The sequence below is a fragment of the Mytilus trossulus genome, chromosome 6, assembly GCF_036588685.1.
Source record: "Mytilus trossulus isolate FHL-02 chromosome 6, PNRI_Mtr1.1.1.hap1, whole genome shotgun sequence".
Taxonomy (NCBI): domain Eukaryota; kingdom Metazoa; phylum Mollusca; class Bivalvia; order Mytilida; family Mytilidae; genus Mytilus; species Mytilus trossulus.
Genome location: NC_086378.1, coordinates 11649646 through 11668141, shown reverse-complemented (window position 1 = coordinate 11668141; position 18496 = coordinate 11649646). Strand labels below are relative to the sequence as shown.

Genomic DNA, 18496 nt, shown 5'->3' with positions numbered 1-18496 from the left:
GCTTAAACCAAGTTCTATCAATGTTACATATGAAAATTAATGAAAAATGCATGATTCTATTCATAATCAGGCTCTGAAATGTGGTGATTTAGCTGATTTTTGAAAGATTTTACAATGCTTAACAACCAAAAAATTGTGTGTCCGTTACCATGGCAACCACTCATATTTTGCCTTTCAAAATTATTTTTTTGAACAGAATTCATTTGTTGCTTCTACTAGGCCAAATATAGATAAAATCTGAAACCCCCCATATATCACATGTATATGGCACACTGCCTGGTTCTTATAAAGATCTGTACTTAAATGGATAAATTGTATTGACAATTTTTTAAACTGGTCAGGCAATAGGTAATTCACTACCACAAAGCTTATTGGATAGGCACAGTAAAAGGCTATCCAAAACTGCACAATTGTAGTTCTCAAATGTATACATATTTATATAATACATGAAGCCCATGTGGTTGTGTGGTCTAGCACGCCGGTAACAGTGCAGGGGATTTGGTGTCACAATATCTCAGCAGCATGGGTTCGAATCCCGGTGAGGGAAGAACAAAAAAAATGCGAAAGAAATTTACAGATCTAACATAATTTATATAAATATAATTATTTTCTGTGACTATCTCTTACATTAATTTGTAGGATCCTTTACCATAGATAATTTAGCTGATCTGTAAGAATAACATCTTCATGCCTTATATATAATGTACTGTAGTATGACGCTAGATTTAAACTGACGTGGAAAAGTAACACCCGGCCACCAAAAGCTTCATATTTCATGACGTTGTGAACACATTTCATTGTTAACCATCATTTCTTATAAACTTTTACCTGCTATGGACAGACTGACAGACCAGTGAACATATTGACTCTTTACTGTCTTACATAAAAGTTATATGCAACTGGCTTTTTAGAAATATTCTAAATTATTTTCTGAAAAAAAATAGCGGTTTTCAACTGATATTGAAGAACAAGATTCCTGCATCATTGTTATCACTTTTGAATATAACTAGGGATAATTCCATTTAAGGGAGCTTGCAGGTCTAAATGATTTTTTTTATTTAATATAGGATTTCGCTATATTTTTCTATAAATGAAGTTTATCTTATACTTAATGGAAAAATTAAATAAAAAAATGGGGTCACCGTTCATTTACGCTCACAATCTGCTTTCAAAAGAAGCATACATTTTGGTCAATGTCCTTTTTTTCTGTTGATCTAATAGGAGAAATAACGGTAATATCAAAATAAAAAAAGAACTAAATTACAGAAATCGCTTAAATTTAACAATAATTTAGTTTGTGTACAGCTTATTCGAAAACAACAATAAAAAATATAGGTCACCGATGATTTAAAAAAGATATTTCAATTTTAATGCCAAAAAATGGCATTTTTGCACCAAAGGGAGATAATTTGGAGCTTTTTCAATGATATCTACATTTTAAAAGTCACCTGGGGTCAACACGAATTATTTTTTTTGAATGATTTTTGTACCATATGATAAAGTAACAACTACTAAAGGTAATTAATAAAATTTGTAATGAAAAATAAATGTTTAATTTTTTTCTAAAAATCTTATACCCGCGAGCCTCCTTAAGAGACAAAATTCAGATTTGCAATTTTAACATGTTTATTTACGTATTTTGATTGAGTTGAGCCTTCTTATTGATATTTTAACATGTATTTGTCTATGTTGTGATGTTGTACTATTGTTTCGGAAAAAGGGAGAAGGTTTGGTACCATTAAAACTTTTAATCCTGCTGCAAATGTTTGCACCTGTCCTAAGTCAGGAATCTGATTTACAATAGTTGTCGTTTGTTTTTGTAATTTATACATGTTTCTTGTTTTCATTTTTTCATATAAATTGGACTGTGTTAGCCAAGGCTCTGTGTTGAAGGCAGCACCTTGACCTATATTTTGTTTACTTTTATAAAATGTTATTTGGATGGAGATTTGTCTTATTGGCACTCATACCACATCTTCCTATATCTATTAACGTGTTTAACAATATCCATTGGCTATGTTGACCTAGAATCTAATACAAAACTTTTTGACTTAAGTATTTTTTAGCACACCAAAAAGATTGTTTATTGTTAGAAGGAGTGTCATAACAAAATCTATAAATCCCAAAAATCAGCCAGCAGAAAAAACGACTTCAACTGGAGTGATGTAAAAGCTTTATGTAATGCACATACAGTCTTTTAATGTAAATTATATTTCATGGCAGTCACAACCTTTCCAACAATGTAAGTCAAATTTCTAATTCTGAAGTGACCACAGCTTGACTATGGAACTTAATCTTCGAAATTTTGGTATTAATTTTTATTTTCAAGCTCAGTTTTATTTAAATATTTTTATTTTTATCATATCTAACAACAATCAATCATTACATATTGCACATGTTTCTCTCTCTGTCTCAAGGGAATGTATCACAGTTAGTAGAGAGTTATAAGTCCATTCTACTGTTCCAGCTTACAAGCTAATTAATAATGAAGAGTTAACTTTTACAAAAATGTCTACAGTCCATCAATCTTGAACCATCATTGATCTAACAGTGTTCTCAAAAGATCTGTGAAAAATAAAAATAACATAAATAAGGGGAATTTTAAACACATGAAAATAAACAAGATTTGGTACCATTAAAACATTTAATCCCCCCACAGATGTTTTACCCTGTCCTAAGCCAGGAATCTGATGTTCATTGGTTGTGGTTGGTTTATGTGGTTCATAAGTGTTTCTTGTTTTTTCTATAGATTAGACAGTTGGTTTTCCCGTTTGAATGGTTTTACCCTAGTAATTTTTGGGGCCCTTTATAGCTTGCTGTTCGATGTGAGCCTAGGCTCCGTGTTGAAGACTGTATCTTGACCTATAATGGTTTACTTTTATAATTGTGACTTTGATGGAGAGTTGTCTCATTGGCACTCATACTATATCTTCCGATATCTAAGAATTTAAACTAAAATAAAAAATTTGATAAGATGTTACATTTTGATGACACTGTCAACTTACGAAAATGCAGGTCATGATCTGCATTGAAGAAGAAAATCTCAGGTCATAATGTGTACAAACTTTTTATCAGCTGAATTTGAGTATTTTATATGCGACCTTTTTTTATATTTAAAATCAAACAGTTTCCAAAACAAGCTCACATGGTTAAGTATTAAAATTAGCAGAAAATAATCTAAAACTTTAATTTCTTTTTACATAGCATTAAGGTGGTACCCAACACCTTGACTAAAATTAATTTGGCTTGTTTACTTTTCATAAAATTTTGACAAAGTATTTACTTTGACCCTTTAAACAAAAATATATAAATTTCAATACATTTGAACCAACCTTTTTATCAGAAAAATTACACTGGTTATATAGCAGTTTGACAAACACTTATTTTGATCATTGAGAAGCTTTAGATTCCCTTAACAACACAATGTAATTAAAACGTTTAGCTGATTTTACAGAGTTATCTCCCTGTAGTGTTAGGTACCACCTTAATTTGCCATTGAAATATTAAAATACTTTATCTATAAGAGGCTTTAACCCTTATTATTGATTCATTCTTTGTATTAAATCATATTTTTTTTTATTAAGGTTGAAAATAATAAAAAGCAATATTCTGATATGTTTTTGCCTGCAATTTGCTATTGATTTAATCTTTACTCCAAAAATAATCATCAATTTTTAGAGCATTTGTGAAAAGTGACAACAAAGGGAAGTAACTCAAAATCGTTTTCAAACAAGTTTGAAATACTTGGAATACACAAATTATTTTGACCTTAGGCTAAGGTAATTTCTTTCTACAGGTTGCCACTGTTCTAGATCAGCACACTCATAAAGAAGGATGTCTAATGTGCTATGTCCACACACTAATGCACTTACTTTGATGTTATATTTTCCCCAGGTGTATAAAATGGATTACAAATCATGTCAACATAGGCATTGTGCAACTTTCTGAACATCTGAAAAAAGTAAGACAAAATCACATATTGACTGCAGAATTAAGGAACATCGTATGTAAATCAAAACTGTTCTTTTTCACTTCTTTTTGACACTCTTTAAAGATTCCAAGTTTATAGTTCAATACACAAACAAATGTTTTATCTACATAAGGCTCATCAGTGGCATGCAATTAAACACAACTAGAAGCTATTACAGCTAGTCTCACATTCTTCTTGTTTCAAAGACTTATACAAATAAATTAAGTACTTTGAGACAGCGTATAGTTATTCTATAAATAGCTGTATAGCTATTCTATGTATAGCTGTATTGTTATTCTTTTTATAGCTGTATAGTTATTCTATATATATACCTGTGTAGTTATTCTATATATAGCTGCAATACTTACAGATCTTATTTCATTGTCTCTTAGGGAAGAATTTGTTGATTCTACTACAATTACAAACTTTACTTTAGTGTTGGTTACATAGCCATATCTGAATTCAAGTTAAGGAAAAAATATGAATATGGAAAATAATTAAAGGATAAAAGGCTTTTTTTCAAGGAACTGTAAATCTTAGATGGGACAATATCCCTTATGTGCCTTGAAATGAGGAACTCAAAAGTCATGTGTAAACAACAAATCTCTGTGTAGTGATATTTGACACTTTTCTATGATAAACAAGTGACTGAGCTTAACCATTTATGTTAATTTAAAAAGTAGGGGAACACAGAAGCAATGTGTAAAATCTATGGAGCTATTAAATATGTTCAAAGTATTAAATTTTCAAAGAACTTATTGTGCTACCAAAAAATGGGATTTTTTACCATGAGGAGACGCATCACAAAAGGATACTTGGGGTTTGCTAATTTACTGAAAAAGTAATCTCACTTCCTATCCTGAAAATTTAACCACATATGTCAAAATGTCTCAGCTTCGAAACGAGCCATCCCACATATCCAAGTTAACGATATGGACTGAGCAACAGAAGAAAACGTAACAATTACCGCCTATGGAGAAACTAATACACATCTTGACCCAAATGTCACAGAATTTTGTAAGAGTAAACTTTCAATTTGGAATGTTTGAAGATAAAAAAATCTGGTTATATCCCTTTCTAGTTGTATTTATGCTTTAATTAAAGCTAAAAATCTTGGACACATAGTGATTAGTCCTGAAAGATATAAATTATCATGATTCTTTAACTGTTCCCTACATTAGGGAGCAACCATTTGATTTTTATAAGGGGGCTAGGATGAAAAGTTTTGTCTTGCCTTTTATCTTAATTGCAATCTCTGTAGTGCCTTTTTATTTTCATTCCTTCCTTTTTTTTTTACTTAAAACTCCTATCCTGCCTATTTTTTTCAAATTTCATCCTAGCCCCCCCCCCCCTAAAACAAATGGAAGCTCCCTTAGTATTGCAAAATATATATAATGTAACTACAGTAAACCCTATTTTAAGTCAGTTCAGAGGAATACAAAATGTCATTTGATAAAATATAAGGATACACTTTGTAATCTTCTGTAGGATAGAGTAATCCAAGATACAGTTCCCTCAAATCATTGACATTTTTTCCAACTGATGATATCTTTTCCTCTACAACATCTAAAGATGTATGAACTGTATAATAAAATCTCAGCTCATTTTCTGCATGGACTGTTTTAATAAACAATGGATAATTCTGTAAAAAAGAACACAATTTTTTTAAAATAAATAAAATTTATAAAGCTACCACATAAATAATGTATATTATCAACAAGAGTGCACACGCTGAAATGTCTCGCCTTATTAACTAATCATTGATATTATGTTGATAGACCTAAATATAAAGCTTTAATACAAATGTCACATTAACTCAACATTAACCAAGAAACATAACATTGATCAATGAACCATGAAGATGAGGTCAAGGTCAGATGAACCATGCCAGGCAGACATGTAGAGCTAACAATTTTTCAATACAACAAATATAGTTGACTTATTACTTATAAATTAAGAAAAAACAGACCCAAACACAAACACTTCACACTTAGCAATGGACCTAGAAAATGAGGTCAAGGTCAAATAAAACCTGTGTAACAGACAAATAGATCATAAAATATTTCTATCCACCAAATATAGCTGACCTAATGCATAAAGTATTAGAAAAATAGACCAAAACTCAAAAACTTAACTTTGACCACTCAACCATGAAAATGAGGTTAAGGTCAGATGACACCTGTCAGCTAGACATGTACACCTTACAACCATTCCATACACCAAATATAGTAGACCTATTGCATATAGTATAAGAAAAACAGACCAAAACACAAAAACTTAACTATAACCACTGAACCATGAAAATGAGGTCAAGGTCAGGTGACACCTGCCAGTTGGACATGTACACCTTACAGTCCTTCCATACACCCAATATACTAGACCTATTGCTTATAGTATCTGAGATATGGACTTGACCACCACAGTCTGCACCAAAAACTTTTTCAACTACTAGTCCGAAGACCAATATTCTGACATTTTTCTTATTGGGCCAAACAAAATTTTGCCAAAAATTACTAGTCCGAATGGAATTTTACTAGTCTGGGGCATCGGACTAGTGGCTAACCGTGCAGACTGCCACCAAAACTTAACCTTGTTCACTGATCCATGAAATGAGGTCGAGGTCAAGTGAAAACTATCTGACAGGCATGAAGACCTTGCAAGGTACGCACATACCAAATATAGTTATGCTATTACTTATAATAAGAGAGAATTCAACATTACAAAACTTCTGAACTTTTTTTTCAAGTGGTCACTGAACCATGAAAATGAGGTCAAGGACATTGGACATGTGACTGACGGAAAGTTCTTAACATGAGGCATCTAAATACAAAGTATGAAGCATCCAGGTCTTTCATCTTCTAAAATATAAACCTATATTAAAAAGTGATCTAACACCGCCGCCGCCGCATGCTGTAGCCGCCGCTGGAAAGTTGCAGGCTCGACAAAAATGAACTAAAAAACACATGACAGTCATATTTCTTTAAGATCTGGTGTCCCAGTGTTCTCCCCAAGAATTTTTGATAGCGCTGTGGTAAGCACGTAAGTTTCGATAATTCTTAGTTACTTTGGCCGATAGGCAGAAAATATCGCTATTCTTCATGTAACCCCTCAGAAATTTTCTCAACAACTATTCTTGTGATGTGTACTTTTGACATTAAATAAAAATGGCTGAATAGGTTAGTTTTTTTTAATTAGTTCTTAATTAAAATCGACTTTAAAATCAACTTGGAATATGTCATACATGTGTCACATTGTAGTGTTGTTGTTGTTATAAACATAGAAACCCCAAAACACACCACAATGTATGTGTGTGCAGTTGAAACCAATGAAATGTGGTTGATACGAAAACATATGACACGACAATAACTGAATAAATCTTGAACTTTAATATCATGAATATCAATGATATTCTTTTCCTATCACTTTAGAAGGCTAAATTAATTACACAAACAATTTTATTTGTGTAAATGTGCAGAAATGACGAAATCAGCTAATGCACACTATCACCAGCCGGGCGGACACTGGCTGTCACTGAGGACTCCTCTATACATTTATTAGACGGTTAGTTTTATGATGGAATTGTTTCACATTTGCCATTTCGATGCCTTTTAAAGGACATTTACAGCTGACTTTGCAGTATGGGCTTTGCTCATTGTTGAAGGCCGTACAACCTATACAGGTATAGCTGTTAATTTCTGTGTCATTCGGTCTGTTGAGTGTTGACTGTTGTGTATAACAGTATAACAGTCAGTTGTCTCATTTGCAAACAATACCACATCTCCTATTTATATAGATCTATATCAGTTAAACTTTTGGACTGGACGACGGACGACAAGCGGCTGGATAAGCCCAATTATCCAAATGTGTTGGTGAGCTTTATAAAAAAACAGATATAACCTCTTTTGCAATAACTGCAACACAAACTGCCATTTTCCTGGTTTTTGTGTACCTGACCGGAAACCAGTTCCCTTTTATTAATAGAATGTGTTCATTTAAAGTTTTTTGTAACAACCTCTAAAATTTATCACAGCAGATAAAAGAAATATGATGTATACACAGTAAATAAAACATTAGTATTTTCAATAACATTAAATGAATACTTTTTAATAATTATCGTATTTTGATAAACTCTAAACATAAAGTCAACACTTTAAGCAAGTGGGTTCACGACTCCCGCCATTATTGTAATAATCAGCACAAAACAGATGAATTAATCTTCTGCGTAATTCACGATGTCAAATTTACACATCGACAAGGATGCGTTTAACAGAAGAATCAAGCGTCTATACACCGCTTGGAATGTAAGAATCAAGATAAACGATCGAGTTTGACAAAGAGTTTTGTATTTGAGCTGGAATATTCACTGAACAGTGAAGTACCATGCCAAAATTATAAATTTATGTTATACCCTATATCTGGTTTTGGATCTATAAGGGAATCGCCTTGCTTTGTTTGAATCTTGATATGAGGCAGGCATTACCTGTTAATGGGGACCAAGTCTGTATGAATGATTGTTTTGTAACTTAAAAGTTAAATATTTGTCCGCAAAAAAAGAAACAGAAATACCGTATGTTTTCAATTTTGGTTCTGTTGTTAGGGATTTTACTTGTGACATTATTTAAGTTATGACGTCATGTTCAATGTAAACAAAGAAACACAATGCATCAGGTAACCTCAATTCATATCAAAGACAAAGAATGAATAAAAATGAAATATTGTTATTGCAGACCTGCCAACTATCCCGATTTTCGCGGTATCATCCCGATTTTTACCCCTCAACCCGAATCCCGATATCGGGATTGTAAAATTAGTCAAAATCCCGATTTTCAACAAATATACCCGAAAAAATTATTGTTTACCGATTTTGAAGTTTTTCTGATCAGTTTTAAAAAATCAATCATTTTACCTGGGGACATATTATGACAAGTTAATGACCCTACGCTAATCAACAGTCACAACAGGTGTCATAATTAGTGGTTGTATGTAATCAGATTACCTAATGGGTCGTAACAATCCTCAAAATTAATTTGTATAAATTTGGTCAAACAACCTTTCAATTTTAATCAATTTATCATACAAGCACAATTTGCAACATTTGCCATAGTTCCACAGCAAAATCATAATTAATTGAAAGATGAGAACTGTAAAGAACTCTCAAGAAAACATCGTTTATCTTGAAATTTGTTTAGTTTTTGAAAGCAGACATCGCATGTCTGTTGATCTTAAATCGACGTCATTTTGTGTACACTTCTACTGTGTTACTGTATAAGCCTCCGCAGGTAAGAGCACCTCTGAATACAAAGAAAGATAACTCAAATTTAATCCATTTTCTCATGATACTGATATAAAGACAATGAGTAAGACTAAATCAAAATATGTCTTCATCTTTCTTACTTTAGGACATGTAGTTTTAGGTGTTTTGAGTCAAGGTTCATAGATAAGAAGGTTTTTGGAGGGGGGAAAAGGGGGGGGGGGGTGGTCTCTACTTTGAATCCTTTATTTTTAATGCCATTTTCTCTATTCCTCAGTTATTTTGTCAATTTTATAATTTAATAGTACAAGAATAATGCAAATAAAAGTAACCAAGGCCTACAAGCTCATCATTAGTATACCAAAAGAAAAAAAGAAGAGAACTTAGACTATTTTAGGAGTAAAAAACAATGCTCACAGAAAAGTCGCTAAAATTGTAACCCTTAAAAATCTTGTTGCGCGCTAAATCCCCCATGGAGATTTTCAAAAGTTGGCAGGTCTGTTATTGTGTCCCTTGAGTTCCTATATTTTACTAAACAGTCTAAAGTACTCAAAGTCTCACGACAACAAGACCAGTAGAAGTAAGTAGATTTCTGCATTGTGCGCAAATGCAAGAATTAGATAAGTTGACAAAAATAAGTTTAAACGATTTTGAGTTCATTATTACAATGAAAATTTTTATTGATTTTTCTACTGTAAGAGGGGACTTCGTCCCTATATTAATTATATGATTGAAATTTACGCAGCTCCAGGTAAGCTGATGATCGGTCCCCTTGTCTGTCCATGCAAGTCGATCCGTCCCCATATTTTAGCTAAATCCATCGCTTTCAGGTCAATCAAGCCCCACTTCGATCAGGCTCATGTGGATCCGGCCCATCTTCGATCAGGCCCAATATACAAATATTGATATGGAATATAAATAAAGATATTAAAACAGGAGTTCATTGTCATTCAGCATTTATGAATTTTGTAATTATATAAAAAAGCTATTACAAAATTCAGGATTTCATCTCATAGACTCAAAACTGAAACTGGGAGATATTCCAAATTAGAAGTTCATCAAAAATTTGTGATAAATGCGATTTAAATAAAGTGGAAGATGAACTTCATTTTCTTATAGAATGTCCTTTATACTCTAAGGATAGAGACATGTTATTTGATCTAATATTTAAAGAATGTAAAAAATTTTACTCCTTGGATATGGTCAATAAATTTATTTGGCTATTAAACTGTGAGTCTATTAATATTTTAAACAACTTGGCTATTTCTTATCAAAACACCTGCCTTGAGTAAACATTTATTATATAACACTGGGATACTGTAAGCAATATTTAAAATGTCTAACTTTTTAAAGCATACTGTTTTGTTGTTCTGCTTTATTGTATTTGTAATTGTTTGTAACTATATATTGTCATGAATGTATATGCACTATGCCCCTTGAGGGTACCTCTTATACCCCGCTTTAAAAAAGGGGGGTATACTGTTTTACCTCTGTCTGTCAGTCCGTCCGTCAGTCAGTCCGTCCCATGAAACTTTCGTCACATTTTTCTCAGGAACTACACATCCACCCTTTCTGTAATTTGGTATCAACATTTATATATGTCAGCCATACCCTGTGATGCGTTTTCAGATGGGTCAATATGCGCATTAGATATTCCATAGGCCATAATGTTAACGTTTTCTTCTGTTGCTCAGGCCATATCGTAAACTTGGATATGTATGATAGCTCGTTTTGAAGCTGAGACACTTGGACATATGTGGTGCGATTTTCGGGGTGGCAAGTGTGATTCGTTTTCCCGTCAAGTGCCCAACCCCGAAAGATAGTGAAAAATGTCACTCTCCACAGGAAATAATCCCAAAATTCTGACCATAAAAATCATTAAAAATTATGTCCTTTGTAATTTTTTGATCAGGTTTATTTTTGTATACTTTTTTTCACATCACATCAGCTCTATAAAACACCAGTCCTAGTTCATTTATGTCAATTTTTAAAATCACAGCTCCCACATATGCATGGCGGACTAATTTTTTAATGAGAGTCAAAAATCTGTGTTCCTCATCTCGAGGTTCTTTAGGGGTCTTATCCCAGATTCATCACTTGACAACTTCCTGTTTACCGAACACTTGTATGATTTTACACATGATAGCCAAGTTGAAAATTTTCGTCACATTTTTCGCAGGAACTACAATACAAGAATTTCTGAAATTTGGTTTCAGGATTTATATAAGTCAGCTATACCGTGTGATGCATTTTCAGATTCATCACTTGACAACTTCCTGTTTACCAAACACATGTATGATTTTACACATGATAGCCAAGTTGAAAATTTTCGTCACATTTTTCTCAGGAACTACAATACAAGGATTTCTGAAATTTGGTTTCAGGATTTATATAAGTCAGCTATACCGTATGATGCATTTTCAGATTCATCACTCGACAACTTCCTGTTTACCCAACACTTGTATGATTTTACACATGATAGCCAAGTTGAAAATTTTCGTCACATTTTTCTCAGGAACTACACTACAAGGATTTCTGAAATTTGGTTTCAGGATTTATATAAGTCAGCTATACCGTGTGATGCATTTTCAGATTCATCACTTGACAACTTCCTGTTTACCAAACACTTGTATGATTTTACACATGATAGCCAAGTTGAAAATTTTCGTCACATTTTTCTCAGGAACTACAATACAAGGATTTCTGAAATTTGGTTTCAGGATTTATATAAGTCAGTTATACCGTGTGATGCATTTTCAGATTCATCACTTGACAACTTCCTGTTTACCGAACACTTGTATGATTTTACACATGATAGCCAAGTTGAAAATTTTTCGTCACATTTTTCTCAGGAACTACAATACAAGGATTTCTGAAGTTTGGTTTCAGGATTTATATAAGTCAGCTATACCGTGTGATGCGTGTTCAGATTCATCACTGGACAACTTCCTGTTTTACCGAACACTCGCATATTTTTACACTATTAATATTATCCACTCGCGGCGGGGGTATCATCAGTGAGCAGTAGCTCGCAGTTTCACTTGTTGGAAATGATTTAATGTGATTTTTCAAAATCAATCATTTTTTTATGACTTTTAAGAAAGTGAACAGTTAATTGTCATTCACTGAATATTTAGTCATTAATTTCATATGGCATGAACTTCTACTGTTATTCGTCATGAAGGTACTCCCTTACAACCCTCTTGAAGGTGGTTGATAGATAAAGTTAGACTTTGACACAAAGCTCCAGAAACCGTCAGAAATGACAGAAATCTATTTCCCCTAAACAACAAATTTGGATTAATTTTAGCTCACCTGGCCCAAATGCCAAGTGAGCTTTTCTCATCACTTGGGGTCTGTCGATCAACTTTTACAAAAATCTTCTCTAAAACTTCCTGGCCACTATCATCATTGGTATATTTAGTTTAAAAACTGGGAAAATATTGACTAATGATTTCTTATTACTTTTTAACAGTTTTTTTATTCACACCCAACAATCTTTAAAGGAAATGCAAAAACTGTCTTCATTATTTAATTACACTTCATCAAAGAAAATCCTCAAAAAGTATTTTTCACGAGTAACACACATGCTTCATTTACTATGTAATGCTCATGCGTGAAATTATAAGCAGCAGATAAGACAGAATCTTAAAATGCAAAATAAAACAAGTTTAACAATTATCTGTAATAGTCAAACACTTAAAGGTAAATTTAAAAATAAAAAATGGGGGTTTCCAGTCAATTTGTTATCAAACAAAACAAATCACAGAAATGAGTTTGGAATTACTTGTACTTTTGTATTGTCGCAAAACGTCTTGTTTTTAATTTGTCTTCAAAATTGAAATAAACTTTAGTGATGTCTAAGAAATTTACCATATTGAGTCATTAGCATACCTGCCAACTTTCACGATTTAGGCGTGTACTACACGATTTTGACCCTTTGTCACGATTGCACGATCGTGTTCCTGAAAAACCCTCTAAAACACGATTTGGTGAATATCTACACGAAAAAATATTGTTGTTCCCGATTTTGAACTGTGTCCAATGGAGGAAAATAGTGTTCAGCCAATCAAATTGTGTGTTTCTCATGATCAAATTAATCAGCCAATCAAAAACGTTTTCTCTCAAGATTGTTTTAACATGCTAGATATTGAACTTGTGTTGTATTCCACTGTTTGTTGATGTAAAAACGTGAACATGGCAAACGATTTTTCAACTGCAAGGAGGTTCTTACACAGAATAAGAATAAAAGCATGGCTGATTGACAAACTTCAATGATGCAGTACTACCATGAATATAATCATGATAATAAATAGTAGTTTATTCACTAATTTATTGACATTACATATACACTTGCTGTAAGATAATTTCATTTATGTATTCAATCATTTAAAGTATAATGTACTATCCATTATTTTTCACATGGACCCCCCACCCCCACATCAACATGAGGAATCCCTTAAATGAGGGACTACCCTTAGTCAAGGGGTCACTCTTGAAAAAAATAAAATAGAAAAATGTAGATTTTTAGCTCACCTGGCCCAAAGGGCCAAGTGAGCTTTTCCCATCACTTTGCGTCCGTCGTCCGTTGTCTGTCGTCCGTCGTCGTTGTTAACTTTTACAAAAATCTTCTCCTCTGAAACTACTGGGCCAAATTGAACCATACTTGGCCACAATCATCATTGGAGTATCTAGTTTAAAAAATGTGTGGCGTGACCCGGTCAATCAACCAAGATGGCCGCCACGGCTAAAAATAGAACATAGGGGTAAAATGCAGTTTTTGGCTTATAACTCAAAAACCAAAGCATTTAGTGGAAATCTGACATGGGGTAAAAATGTTTATCAGGTCAAGATCTATCTGCCCTGAAATTTTCAGATGAATCCGTCAACCCGTTGTTGGATTGCTGCCCCTGAATTGGTAATTTTGTGGAAATTTTGCTGTTTTTGGTTATTATCTTGAATATTATTATAGATAGAGATAAACTGTAAACAGCAATAATGTTTAGCAAAGTAGGATTTACAAATAAGTCAACAGGACCGAAATGGTCAGTTGACCCCTTTAGGAGTTATTGCCCTTTATAGTCAATTTTTAACCATTTTTCGTAAATCTTAGTTATCTTTTACAAAAATCTTCTCCTCTGAAACTACTGGGCCAAATTAATCCAAACTTGGCAACAATCATCTTTGGGGTATCTAGTTTTAAAAATGTGTCCGGTGACCCGACCATCAAATGAAGATGGCCGCCACAGCTATAATAGAACATAGGGGTAAAAGGCAGTTTTTGGCTTATACCCCAAAAAACAAAGCATTTAGAGCAAATCTGACATGGGGTAAAATTGTTTATCAGATCAAGATCTATCTGCCCTGTAATTTTCAGATGAATCAGACAACCCATTGTTGAGTTGCTGCCCCTGAATTGGTAATTTTAAGGAAATTTTGCTGTTTTTGGTTATTATCTTGAATATTATTATAGATAGAGATAAACTGTAAACAGCAATTATGTTCAGCAAAGTAAGACTTACAAATAAGTCAACATGACCGAAATGGTCAATTGACCCCCTAAGGAGTTATTGTCCTTTATAGTCAATTTTTAACAATTTTCATAAAATTTGTAAATTTTTATTAACATTTTCCACTGAAACTACTGGGCCAATTTCATTATATATAGAAAGAGATAAATGTAAGCAGCAAGACTGTTTAGTAAAGTAAGATGTACAAACACATCACCATCACCAAAACACAATTTTGTCATGAATCCATCTGCTTCCTTTGTTTAATATTCACATAGACTAAGGTGAGCGACACAGGCTCTTTGGAGCCTCTAGTTTTACTTTAAAATGGGAAATTCTGACATTATATTTGGAACAGCTTTTATAAATGAAGAGCCCTATTATTTTGAATAATGAAGAAGATATAAGGCCAAGAACATATCAAAATTTTTGGACATGTGTTGACCATATAATACCAGATAGATCATAAGATGTATAGTTCTTTGGGAAAAGTTTCTTCAAATAATATACATATGAATGTGTGCTCATTTGTACTTAAAAAGTGGTTTTAAATGACCTAACATTGAGGGGGGATCCCTATGTGTTGTTCCCAACCTGATAAAGGTCCTTCTTTGTGTATAATTTTAAATTAGAAAAGTCAACAACTATTTAGTATCCTTACACATAAAAATAATTCCTGGTCTTACAGCTACATGTTCATATTTTCTGCTGATATAATAACTAGAATCATGCAAACAAACTTAAAAAAAGGGGTGTAAGCACATCTTACAAATCATGCAAATATGACACTCTTTCTAGACTATAAAACAGCACGCGCAAAATAGTCGTTGCAAAGAATTTTAAACTTTGAAATTGTTGTCGCGCGCTAAAACCCCTATGGGCATTTTCAAAAGTTGGCAGGTATGCATTAGAATATATTTTTTTTTAAATTTTGCCCTCCCTTAACTGTTCTTGAAAGTTTTTATACAACCACAATATTTTTTGGCATGGTATAATGCTATGATGTCTTTGTTGACATCCATTGAATATTTCTAATTTATATAAGTTAAAAACAAAAAATACTAATATGGCCAGAGATACTGTACACACCATATATTTTTATTGTAGAAAGCTGGTGGAAATGATCCTTTGGCACAGACAGATGCATTAGTTGCAGCTGTTGGAGTGGATGAAGAAATTGTCTACTCTAAATCAACTGCACTGCAGGTAAGTGCTATCTATTTATGATATGGCCTAATATTTTCACTTATTAAACTAAGCTGCTAATTAATACATGCATATAATAAAAAAATTAAAAATGCTAATTAATATATGATAATAATAATAATAATAAAAATTAAATTTATTCATAAGCAGTATGTACAGCTCATAGAATATACTTTAAAAAAATATTCACAACACAATAGCACCAGTGTTAGTAGCCAATAATTAAGGCATTAATAAACAATGAGATATTTACAGTATTTTTCATTCTATATTATTATATCGAATATTTTTAAGGATTTGTGATTCGTTAAAACTCGATCACATGAACATTTGTTTTTAATTCAGTTTGCACCCAATACTGTTGTGTTTAGTTTTTCGTAGGTCAAAAACAGCATATTATACAGGGCATACAGCATAATACTAATAATACATTCTTGTAATCCCCAAATTTACATTGTTCATGCAATAGTTGTTGATTAATGATATATAACAATTGTAGCCTTTGCCAGGTTGAGGTCAATACAATGTTATATAGACCTAGAGAAGCATATGTACCTCAGACTTTGTCCTCAGTCAATTTGCTTCTCTTAGGTTAATAAAACCTCGTATCAACCTCATACAAAGGCTATAATTGTTTAAATTTTACCCTGAATTATTCAATTCTTTACATTACAGAAGTAGTTGTACAAGTTGTAAGTGGATAGACTTCTACAATAATTAAAAAGAGAAAAATATTCTACAAGTGACCAAACAACACATTAATTTACCAATGAGCAAAGCTGTTTTATTATAAAAATGTGTTTGTTAATTTAATCTGATTATTGTAGTGGTAAACCTTACTATGTTTGAGGATTTGCATCAAGTCATTTATTTTCATGTGGTATAAAGATATAGCATGACCAGATTGGGTTACAGTGCCTGGTATTTGTATGGAAACAGTTTTAAAGAAATTTTCTTTTGTCAGATGTATGGCAAATGCTTTTTCTAGCGCTATAACGCTTTAATTGGTATTAGTGATACATTGTCTAATTTCTATTGGTCAGTATGACTTAAGCTAAGTGATAATTTCAGAAACAAACCATGACAAAATAGACTATAATTTTTCAAATGCATTTCAGACTTGGTTATTTGGATATGAATTAACAGACACAATTGTTGTGATTGCCGAAAAAAAGATTCTCATATTGGCCAGCAAAAAGAAAATAGAATTTCTTAAACAAGTTGAAAGTTCAAAAGAAAATGAAAATGGATCTCCATCCGTCAAGTTACTTACAAGGGATAAGGTATGTACTATTATTGTATGACTTACAAGATATCAATGTACTTTTTTTACCCAGATTGAAAAGTTATATAAACTTGATTGTAAAAACTTTGATCGGATGTAAAAAAAAGAAGAATTAAAGTGGCCATATCCATTCTCAGTAACTTGTAAGTCATCTTGAGATAATTCCTGACTTGAAAAAAGACATCTAACAATTGTATCACCCCATTACGAGTACTGTCAAGAGTGATTTGTTTACTTTCAGGGAGATAAAGACAAAGCCAATTACCAAAAATTGATTGATGCGATAAAAGACAGTAAAAAGGTATGCATATTCCCAATATATCAATTGAATAGCTATTGAAGACATAAAAGATATCCCTACCTGCCAACTCATGTGGGTTGGTTTTAGTGTGTGACAACAATTTCAAAGGTTACAATTCTTTGCGACTTATTTTGCGCATGCTGTTTTGTGGTCTAGAAAAAGTGTCATATTTGTATGATGAGCTTTCAAGCCTTTTTATTTAGTTTATTTGCATGATTCTAGTTATTATATCAGTAGAAAAGATAACAATAACCTCCGGATTTATTTTCATATGTAAGGATATAACATGATTGTTGACATTTCCAATTTAGAATTATGCACAAAGAAGGACCTTTATCAGATTGGGAACAACACCTAGGGTAACCCCGCAATGTATTAGGAAATTACAGCTTTTATATTAATGCAAGCAAGACAAATCTTTGTTTGGCTTGCTTGCTTTGTTTGTATCAATGTTTGCTCAAGCATGGCAATTAAGATAGGCAGGGCTTCAGCTTGTATACATGATCATACTTAAATCTTATTGGACATTATGTTTGAGGTTAAGGGCACTAGATTTTAGAACATCACATGACAAATATTCTCACACGTTTCTTACCTGTAAATATACAATATAAGGTCAATGAAAGAAACATACAAACTTTTGTGTGTGAGGCTGAGAAACTGGAGAAGGGCAAGATTCTACCGAATACAATAAAGGTTTTAATACTGCAACTAGTTGTGTTTATTTCCTAAATATAGTAACATAGCTATATCTTATCAAGGGATGAAAAAAGTTTGACAATTGTGTATCTATTTAAAAAGCTATCAATGTATTTGTTTATGTTGCAGTATAAAAACAATTTTAGGTCAATGTCATAAAAATATAAACTTTTTAGTACTCTGCACAAAACTGAAGAAGAGCTAACCTCACCCTTCCCCAGTTTATCAGCCACATACAAACAATTTTAATGTATGTTTCTTTCATTGACCTAAT

The 18496-nt window shown here is 32.5% G+C and overlaps 1 protein-coding gene and 1 pseudogene across 1 annotated transcript; one reads left to right on the top strand and one right to left on the bottom strand.

Annotated features, from left to right (window-relative positions):
- Positions 1 to 2218: 2218 nt before the first annotated feature.
- On the bottom strand, positions 2219 to 7937 carry LOC134723196 (trafficking protein particle complex subunit 2-like protein). The gene is made up of 5 exons (XM_063586824.1): positions 7868 to 7937; positions 5440 to 5612; positions 4339 to 4426; positions 3873 to 3952; positions 2219 to 2565 (listed from the first exon to the last, which is right to left on the bottom strand). The coding sequence occupies exons 1-5, from the start codon at positions 7898 to 7900 to the stop codon at positions 2523 to 2525; spliced, it is 417 nt and encodes a 138-aa protein (XP_063442894.1). The 5' UTR covers positions 7901 to 7937; the 3' UTR covers positions 2219 to 2522.
- A 176-nt stretch (positions 7938 to 8113) lies between these two features.
- The window catches only part of LOC134720800 (FACT complex subunit SPT16-like), a 33575-nt pseudogene continuing 23192 nt past the window's right edge, over positions 8114 to 18496 (top strand).

What these genes read in the sequence shown, in the direction of transcription:
- LOC134723196 (XM_063586824.1), bottom strand. Translation starts at nt 7,900, where the DNA reads ATGGCAGTTTGTGTTGCAGTTATTGCAAAAGAG. An exon ending in CCTACAGAAGATTACAAAGT is followed by an intron (nt 4,427 to 5,439) that starts GTATCCTTATAT and finishes ACTTGAATTCAG; the next exon opens with ATATGGCTATGTAACCAACA. An exon ending in GAGACAATGAAATAAGATCT is followed by an intron (nt 3,953 to 4,338) that starts GTAAGTATTGCA and finishes TACTTTTTTCAG; the next exon opens with ATGTTCAGAAAGTTGCACAA.